General features: G+C 42.3%; 1 protein-coding gene across 1 annotated transcript in view; it reads right to left on the bottom strand.

Moving 5' to 3' along the window:
• The window catches only part of LOC130121572 (astrotactin-2), a 570,216-nt gene that overhangs the window by 424,200 nt on the left and 135,423 nt on the right, over nt 1–10,593 (bottom strand). Inside the window, exon 3 of the mRNA XM_056290419.1 lies at nt 1,937–2,387. Within this exon, the coding sequence (XP_056146394.1) occupies nt 1,937–2,387 (451 nt within the window). The remainder of the gene's footprint in view (nt 1–1,936; nt 2,388–10,593) is intronic.

The raw sequence follows: 10,593 nt of genomic DNA, 5'->3' as shown, positions 1-10,593 counted from the left end.
GAAAGTGTACACTGAAAGGCATAACCACATGGCTGGAATAGTGCACAGGAATATCTGTACTGAATATAGACTGGAAGTCCCCAAGTCCAAATAAGAGACATCACCAAATGTAGTTGAGAATGGCAGAGCTAAGATCCTGTGGGACTTCAAGTTCCAGACTGACAGGCAGGTGCTGGCTAACTAACCAGACACTGTGCTGGTCAACAAGGAACAGAAGACAGCAGTAGTGATCGATGTAGCGATCCTGAGTGACAGCAACATCAGGAAGAAAGAGCATAAGAAGCTACAGAAATGCCCAGGGCTCAGGGGAGAATGACATCGAATATGGAAGGTGAAAACCACTGTAGTCCCAGTGGTAATAGGAGTACTCAAAGGCGCTTCTATGAAAGCATTTCAGACTTATGTTAAAAGAGGGCTAAGTCGAGCTATCCATTAGTACAACCTCACATGTAAATAATCAGACCACTGCTCAGTGGCCTCTTTTTTTAATCACCTACTCCCCATTACATTTGCTTGACAGACATACCCAGGGTCACTGACTATGGCAAGCCAGAAGGGACATAGGATATGGACCACAGTCATTCTAGAGAGTCAGTGACAATGTAGGCATTTTCTGAGACAGGGCTTCGGTCAGAAAGATAGGCATTTCCATTAGTCCATATCCTGTGGTACTGTATATTTTTACAATGTTTTTTTTGAGTCATAAAATATGGAGGACATACATGGCTATTCTACTGCTTCCTCCAACACCCAACACAGAACAAAGGACCTGGACGTGTCAAATTGGATGAAAAAAGGAGAGATGACAAAGTCTATGCTGCTGAGTAATTCGGAGGGGCCAAAGCCAAGCACAGATTTCCAAGCTCTTCCATCTGGGTAGCTGGCAATGTTGGCCAACAATGAAAGTCAAGTCACACTTAAAGGAACAGTAAAATGCCATATAAGAGCAATAGATTTCCTGTTAAATTTTAATTACTTCTTTTAGTGTAGGCTACTATAGAATAATGAACACTATACCTACAACTACATGGTTACTACTCTAGATGTAGCCATAATCTGTAGAGTTTAAACATCAATGCCCACTGTTTCAGTAGTAAATGTCCTATTCATTTTCTCCATCAACCTTTTAGTAAATCCCTAAACTTCTGAGTTTTCGATGAAGCCTTGAACTGATCCAACCAGTTACATGATAAATCACAGCGTTATAACAACTGATTCCAAGCAAAATATATTTGAATAGAAAGAGAGGAAGAGGAAATGAACTTCTCATCTGATAAAGCATTGCAAAAGATGACGTCGAATCCCTTTCCCATAACATTCAAACCAGTTTCAATTGAGTTTTGCAATCACAAACATTTTACCTTTAATGTTTTCTTGTTGTACTGTTTTGTGATTTGTCTTCTCCACATCTCTAAAAAAACATATCATGTCCGATAGAGAAAACATGATGGAACAGGCTGCTAGCCAACAGAGATTATGTTACTTTGCTACTTTCTGGCTTTCAGTTGCGAAACTATGGAACAGTTACATCTCCATGGTAATGGTTAAGTCTTTGATTGGTGGAACTTGCTATTGGATTGTTGGTCGGGTAGTATTTCACCAGGATTTGGGGTATAAAACCCAGTTTCTTAAAAACAAAGTTGAAATCAGATTGATTTGTGGCCTCTACGGGAGGATATACCATGGTTTCACAACCTTATAGTTCATGGGAAATCTATCTTGTATGGTTAAAACATTATAATTATTCATACAATTCCCCATGGTGACTACGAATTGATTTTTTTTTAACTTCTCGAACCCGTTTACATTATATTTACATTTAGTTCTTTAGCAGATGCTTTTATCCAAAGCCAATGTTTCAGCTCTGTTTTAAGTCACTTTCCAAGTAGATGGATAAGCGCAATACTACAGACCCCATTTATGTTAACAAGCTTACCTCTCTTACCCAAATTATGTTTCAGCCCATCCTCTTTGCACAGGGTATCAGCGTGGACTCCGTGGAAGTGGGGGTCTTGACCTTGGCTGATAAGACCCTCGTAGTCTTCCTTGACCATCCCATCGCTAAGTTGGTTGTGTAGCTGGTTGGGTGTGGAGTTCAGCGAGTGTCCAACTGGGTCCTCCTCATCACAGTCGTAGTCATCAAGGATGGGTGTCTCACGAATTGGCATGCCAATGACAGAGCTACCATGCTGATGTGTGCCCCGGGAGCCGCGAAAACTGTCACGACTTTGTGGACCCAGCAGAACAGAGGGGATGTAATGGATCTCATGGGTGGCCTCAGTGCTGGCACTCTTCTGGGGGACGCGCCGACGCTTACACCAGCGATGGCGAGTGTATAGGACCAGGGTGAAGAGCAGGATGAGAAGGAGGACGGCAATGAGGCCTCCCTGCACAGAAGCAAGAAAAAGGAGGAGGACTGTGAGAGAAAAACAAATCACAACAGCTCTAATATTCAAAGGTCAGATGAGCTGAAGAAGGTAAAGGATGCTGGTGAGGAATTAAGGCACTCAGAAGTGCTTGGAATGAGAGGAAATAGAAAGGAGACCACCCCCAAAAATGATGATGACTAATGTCAGGATTAAGTGATGACTAATGTCAGGATTCAGAGAGGGTAGCAGGGGCACAGGGACCTGTTTATACAAATAAACACACACACACACACACACACACACACACAGTTTAAAAAAAAATCAAACAGAGCATGATACCATCTGCATCTGTATACAATATTCATGTTTATAAAACATCACACATACATTCACATGCAAACAAAGCTCTGCTGCAACCATATAGACTTGTCATAGCCTAAGGGTCTCGCACATATCAATGTGTCAGGGCTGTTAGTCAGCCTTGCTCTTTCCCTCTCAACAAACCCTCGCCTTGCTCCCACAAATTTACCAAGACGCATCGCATTAGCACATGGTTTGTTCCATATTATACCACCAAAGGAACATCAAACATTCCCTGGCATACATATCGTAACTGGATAATACTCTTAAATCCATATGCATACACAGAATGATGGAGTGACTGGGCAGACATGCCACATCCTGCTGACTTTCCACAATGGCTGCCACCGAGGGAGGCTTATGTGATTCAGGAAGACATGGAAAGCTGAGGTTGCTTTGTCAATGGCAGTAGACAAAAAAAAAAAAAAAAGTGTCCCGTCAACAGTTTTGCAGACATGTATTTCAATGAGTTTACATTCATAAAAATCCACACACAGAGACATAGACTCTAGTATGCACACATATACCAGTGGATATAAACATACCTAAGTAAGCACAGATGCACAGAGATGCAATAATATGCACACAAAGACTAACCCGTGACAGTATGATAAATAAAACCCATAGGGGGTCATTCATCACAACATTTAAAATTCCATCTTCATAAGGAAAAACAAACCCTTTTTTCAAATTATAACTCATGCACTGTTGGATGTCCATAAATCAATGTGTGCTGAGATGGGAGCCGGCACAGAGAGAGCTGGAAGCACAGTCAAACTTGTTCATTAATCTCCAATAAGATGGCAGCTTCAGGGAAAAGTAACCCCCCCCCCAAACCCTACTCATCCACCCATTTGGTGGTGTACACCTTGGACACCGACGCCTAGTGGCATACAAATGCCTTTGTGTGTATGATACTCAAGCTGTATGTATTTGATAAACATTTACAACACAACTATACAAGAGATTCCTTTTATTGCAAACAAGAGATGCCACTTTGTCATGCAAATACTATATCTCAAACAATTCATCATAGATAGAACTGCATGTTTGATTAAAAAAAAAAAAAAAAACTTGTAATCCGCTATAAAAAGGCAAACTAATTAAAATGTCCATCATAAGGTATACTATAATTCTGTATTTGAAGAATTAACAGAGGGATACATTTTGTAACTATTAATTTACTGTTTCCAGTTTCCAGTTATTCCCTATCCCCTGTACAATTGATTTTATCTTACATCTTTAATCTTGGTAGTGTGTGCTGCACAATAACCATAGACTGCATGGTGTTGGTGCCAATTTGATAGTACCCATTCTAACTCTAGTTAATGGTCAAGCCTATTTGCATATGAAACTGATTGTTGGTTTCGGTCATTATGCCACTGTGCTACCCCCCCCCCCCCACACACACACACTTTTTTTCCCCCCCAATTGTATCCGGCCAATTAGCCCACTCTTCCGAGTCGAACCGGTCGTTGCTCCACCCCCCGCTGATCCAGGGAGGGCTGCAGACTACCACATGCCTCCTCCGATACATATGGAGTCGCTAGCCGCTTCTTTTCACCTGCCAGTGAGGAGTTTTGCCAGGGGTACGTAGCGCGTGGGAGGATCATGCTATCCCCTCCCCCCCCAAACAGTCGCCCCGACCGACCAGAGGACGCGCTAGTGCAGCGGCTGGGATACATACCCACATCTGGCTTCCCACCCGCAGACACGGCCAATTGTGTCCGTAGGGATGCCCGACCAAGCCGGAGGTTACACAGGGATTCGAACCGACGAGCCCTGTGTTGGTGGACAACGGAATAGACCGTTATGCTACCCAGACACCTGCCACTGTATTGTTTATAAGGGTTCGGGATACCTGCAGTCAGTTGAGACGGAAGAGGTCACTTAGATGAGTGATGACAATTTTTTGTTAATAAACGTTGTATCCAGATGAACTGATTCAACTTTCTGAGTATAAAGCAGGGTTACTTTTTCTCTTAGTGCTACAGTGGTTGTGGTGTGTAATACAAAAATGATATACCATCCAGTAAGAAATAATATCTTTGACATTGCTTGGAAGGCAAGGGTAAGATGCCTGATTAAAATATTATTAATGTTTTTAATTTAGATTTCTTACATGGCTCAGTGGCGGGGTAACTGATTACGTGAGCAAAACATGAACATTTATTACAACGTCTATATCTAAGCGCACATGAACTCTACCACGTTGCACTGCAACAATTGTGCAAAATAAATACATATGTGCATTTAATGGTTTCACATCCACTGTTATATTTATATCACAATCTATTACAGAGTCTGTTTAACTGTCCTTGTCCTTTAAAATGCAATATTTACTAGGGTTTTGAATATAAACAACAATTGCCCTCTTTTTCTATCACTTATTTGTCTGTAGAATTAATCACTTCCTTCCTAATCTATTTTCCTATATTATTCTCCTACATTGTATACATTGTCTTTCTTTAATTTCTCTCGCCATCTTATTTCCGTTATACTTTTCATCATCTCCCTCGTGGTTTCTTTTTCTTTTTGTACCGCCTCGTCTCATGTTCCTTCGTGTTCGATCCCATCATTCCTCCACCTCTCAGTACAACAGTCATATAGACTCAGTGTTGGATGTAGCGGTGAGGGAAATGGGTTTTATGTTCATCTTAAGACCCTACAAATTCCTGCTGCTTTACTCCAGAGTGACTCCATGGGGAGGAGAGAGGTTGGGACCCCACTGATTCAGCTCTTGCTATGGAGTGCATTTCCTTCATCCTATAGTTTTCACCCCCTGATGTTCATTTGTTTTCCTCTACAGTGCTGCCATGTTATGAATCTGATTCATTTAACACAATGTTTTGTCTTTTTCTTTGTCCTGCCTCCTTCATCATCAATTTATTGGGTTTTTTTACTTTCTGGGCTGCCACCATTTCCTTTCCAATCCCTTCCTGCCCTCTTCCTTCCTACCCTAGCTGCCCTAATCACACTCCTTTCATTTCCCATTTCCACCCTTTCTAACATTCCTTCCTTCTCACCTTTTTTCGCCTTCCTTTTCTTATTAATTTAGTGTAAGATGTGGCTGCAAAACAAAGGATTAAAACATATAACTGTGTTTCTTGCTATCGCTTTTTTCCACAGGCACAATTTCAGGGCTGTTTTAGAAATCCAAGTAGACAGAGTGGTTATGTACTTTCAGTTCCTGTGTGAAAATGCTTGGGTTTGCTATAAAACTTCAAAATGTGACCATGAATGTGCTCTATTACAGAGTGGAGAAGCTAAGTGGTAACTCCAAATGAAAATAATTTACAACAAGTCCATGTGTGGCTACTGTATCTCACGGTTATTTGACATATCTTTGAAATAACATATTTTCATTCTTGGATATTTTTCCTCTGAGTATTGAAAAGAAGCAACATAAGTCTTTAACGACAAACATACTGCAATAGCTTGTTTGCAGTCACATGATTCTGATGACGCGTGAGATTCAGATGGACGGCAGGAAGTGAAAAGCAGAATGGACGAGATGGAGCCAGTTTAGCCAGAACTGTGCTAGTTTAGATGATATTTTGAGAGAAAGGTATAAAAGAAAGCAAGATATGTTGGACATGATCCTTAGGTTATGAAGAAGGATTTTGTTTGATGAAGTGGTCACTGCACACACGCACGTTATCCGACTCCGCTCCTCCCGACCGAAGACGACGGTTCGCAAGCCATTTTTCCGGCGTTTTCAGTCAATTTCTTGCATTCCCCCTCCCCCCTCTCATGAACAACAACTTTTGATACTCAATAAAAATCCATTGTGGTTTCTCAGTTAATGACGCCAAACACAGGAATTTCCAAAGTTTGTCATAGTGCTTCCTGTGTAGAAAATCACTTCCTGCCCTTCATCTGTAGTTAGTGACGTCATATGCAAACAACAGAGGAGCGTATACCGAAATGCCACACCACATCAAACAATTTTGAAGGGGGCATCCGGGTAGCGTAATGGTCTATTCCGTTGCCTACCAACACGGGGATCACCGGTTCGAATTCCCGTGTTACCTCCAGCTTGGTTAGGTGTCCCTACAGACACAATTGGCCGTGTCTGTGAGTGGGAAGCCGGATGTGGTTGTGTGTCCTGATCGCTGCACTAGCGCCTCCTCTGGTCAGTCGGGGCGCCTGTTCAGGGGGGAGAGGGGACTGGGTGGAATAGCGTGATCCTCCCACGTGCTGTGTCCCCCTGGCTAAACTCCTTACTGTCAGGTGAAAAGAAGCGGCTTGCGACTCCACATGTATCAGAGGAGGCATGTGGTAGGCTGCAGCCCTCCCCGGATCAGCGGAGGGGGTGGAGCAGCGATTGGGACGGATCGGAAGAGTGGGGTCATTGGCCGGATACAATTGGGGAGATGAGAAAAAGGGGGCAAAAAATAAAAAGGGGAGGGGGGGGTTAAAAAAAGGAAAAAAGAATAATTCTGAGGTCAAATCAATTTTGTTTAACCACTTTATGGATTTTTACTGTAATCTCTCACTATATAGAGACACTGTAGAAACTCTTCAAGTGATCTGGTTGGCCTTTGTACAAATTATGGTCAGCCCTAATAAACCTTACTTGCAGCCTAAAGTCAACATGGCGAAAAGCCAAACCTTCCAGCACCTGTTCTGCAGTTTTGCCACCATCTGGGCACAGGAAATGCAGTACCACCCGCCAACCCTCCTCCAGTCACCACTTGCTACTTCTCTGAAGCCAGACGACACTGCTCCTCTATAGACCCATCAGAGGAAACACCCTCGTACAGTCATACATACTTGTAAGATAATAATATAGATCAGAAATAAACTGTAGCAGCAGGTCAAGATGTATGTATGCATTCATTCACACAAGCAGACATAAAGGGAGAATGCCCAAAATGCCTAGCACAGCTAGTCTGAATAAGTATTAATGCTCACAGTCGTGCATTTACTCCTCACACTCACAAAAACATACCCTCCAATGTATGTATTTAAATGACTTGGCAGAACTGCACAGCTGTCTTCTCTTTCTCTCTTTCATACTTTGCTTCTCTTCATTTGTCACCTCCCCACACTCTCTCTTTTCTTCCTCCCTCTCTCTCTCTCCATTTCCCGTCACCTCTCTCCCAGCAGGACGTTAAAGTGCTATGTGCCGCAGCACCTGCCACCCATTTCCTTCATCCAGCATGAAGTCCCAAGCCAATAACTGGCTTTGGCTCCCTGGTTATTTTTTCCACTCTACTAATTCACCTCAGGGTAAATATTCCCACTGAGTACCTGGGGACCGGGAGTAAAGTCACTAGGGGTCTTATCTCCCAAGCACTATGCAGCCAAATGAAAAGATGGAGAATTAATATGGCAGTGCCATTAGTATAAATATTACATTTTTCAGTAATATAAACTGGTTACAGGGTAGATTTCATCAGCTCCAAATCTGTTAAATCTCAATGTAAAATTGTTCCAACCAGTAACCATCCAATGAAATTAAATTTATGAGGACATTTCCACTAGGTCATTTCATGGATACAAACACATCAAGAAAAGGATTGCAAGCCAATAAGAGAATAATTTATTTCAAGTATTTCTTATGTGTGGATGTCTTCAACAAAATATCTCCATTGAAAATATAAACAAGGTATATCTAGAGCATAATAAACGTCTATACTGAGGTAATTGAAAATCATATGACAGAAAGCCCTCCACAACACAGGTTATGTAAATCACGAGAGAAATTGTAGTGACCCATGTGCTCCTGCCTAATCATAAAATCTGATTACACTCTGATTGAAAATTGAATGAAAATCTCCCTCAGCTTAACAGGCAGACTTTAGATTAACCTTCCCATTCTGTCCCTTTCTCCATGGGAACATGTTTCCATCAGCCATTCCCCATGCTGTTCTCCATCCTCTTGAGCTTCATCCCTTCATCTTTCCACTCCTCCTTCACCTCCCCCATTGACAGGCCATGATGCACAATCACATACACAGGGAAGAGATTTGTGGTCAGATTTTGCTCTCTCTCGACCAAGCCTCCTGAATTATGGCAGGGAATTAGAGCTACGCTGCTAACATAGTGCTTCTGTCCACCCAGCATCCCTCTCTCAGATTTCTACCAGCATTGCCCACATCCCAGCACTTTCCTGTCAAAGCCACAAAAATGATCTGGTCTAGATCTTTGAAGCTTATGGGAACCTTTGTGTATAGATCGATAAGTTAAGTATTCAGAGATACAGTGCATGAGTTCTGCATTACAGGGATAGATTACACCTTATTTGCAGGAAGGGGAATTTCTTAATATAGCCAAGTGCTTGCAGTGCTAGGGTAACAGAGAGCCTATTACTGTAGCCAATAAGTGTCTGGTAACTTTCATTAAAAAGTCATATATCTCTTAACATCCTTACTTGGCCTGGCTATATAGTTGGATGACACATGTGGAATCACCATCATTAGTTATATGACTCTTGTAATCAAGATATTGAATTTGAAGACAATAAGTGTTGCCAGAGTTTTATAAGATTTTCTTGGGTTAGCCGCTTAGAAGAATATAAGCAACATAAGTATATCTATCTATCTATCTATCTATCTATCTATCTATCTATCTATCTATCTATCTATCTATCTATCTATCTATCTATCTATCTATCTATCTATCTATCCATCTATCTATCTATCGATATATACAGTGCATCCGGAAAGTATTCACACCCCTTCACTTTCCCCACATTTTGTTATGTTACAGCCTTATTCCAAAATGGATTAAATTCTTTTTTTTTCTCATCAATCTACACACAATACCCCATAATGACAAAGTGAAAAAGGTTTTGTAGAAATTTTTGCAAATTTATTAAAAATAAAAAACTGAAATATTGCATGTACATTAGTATTAACACCCTTTGCTATGACACTCAAAATGGAGCTCAGGTTCATCCTGTTTCCACTCATCATCCTTGAGATGTTTCTACATCTTGATTGGAGTCCACCTGTAGTAAATTCAATTGATTGGACATGAATTGGAAAGGCACACACCTGTCTATATAAGGTCCCACTGTTGACAGTGCAAGTCAGAGCAGAAACCATGCCATGAAAAGTCAAAGGAATTGTCTGTGGACCTCCGAGACAGGATTGTACCGAGGCACAGATCTGGGGAAGGGTACAAAAAAATGTCTACAGCTTTGAAGGTCCCGAAGAGCACAGTGGTCTCCATCATTCATAAATGGAAGAAGTTTGGATCCAACAGGACTCTTCCTAGAGCTGGCCGCCCAGCCAAACTGAGCAATTGGGGGAGAAGGGCCTTGTTCAGGGAGGTGACCAAGAACCCGATGGTCACTCTGATAGAGCTCCAGCGTTCCTCTGTGGAGATGGGAGAACCTTCCAGAAGGACAACCGTCTCTGCAGCACTCCAGGACAACCATCTCTGCAGCACTCCACCAATCAGGCCTTTATGGTAGAGTGGCCAGACGGAAGCCTCTGCTCAGTAAAAGGCACATGACAGCCCGCTTGGAGTTTGCCAGAAAGCACCTAAAGGACTCTCAGACCATGACAAACAAGATTCTCTGGTCTGATGAAACCAAGATAGAACTCTTTGGCCTGAATGCCAAAGGTCACGTCTGGAGGAAACCAGGCACCTCTCATCACCTTGCTAATACCATCCTACAGTGAAGCATGGTGGTGGCAGCATCAGGCTGTGGGGAAGTTTTTCAGTGGCAGGAACTGGGAGGCTAGTCAGGATCGAGGGAAAGATGAACAGAGCAAAGTAAAGAGATATCCTTGATGAAAACCTGCTCCAGAGCACTTAGGACCTAAGACTGGGGCGAAGGTTTACCTTTCAACACGACAACGACCCTAAGCACACTGCCAAGACAACCAAGGAATGGCTTCGGGACAAG

The sequence above is a fragment of the Lampris incognitus genome, chromosome 12, assembly GCF_029633865.1.
Source record: "Lampris incognitus isolate fLamInc1 chromosome 12, fLamInc1.hap2, whole genome shotgun sequence".
NCBI classification, from domain to species: domain Eukaryota; kingdom Metazoa; phylum Chordata; class Actinopteri; order Lampriformes; family Lampridae; genus Lampris; species Lampris incognitus.
Note: the sequence above shows the minus strand (reverse complement) of the source record. Positions and strands in the feature narration are given on the sequence as shown.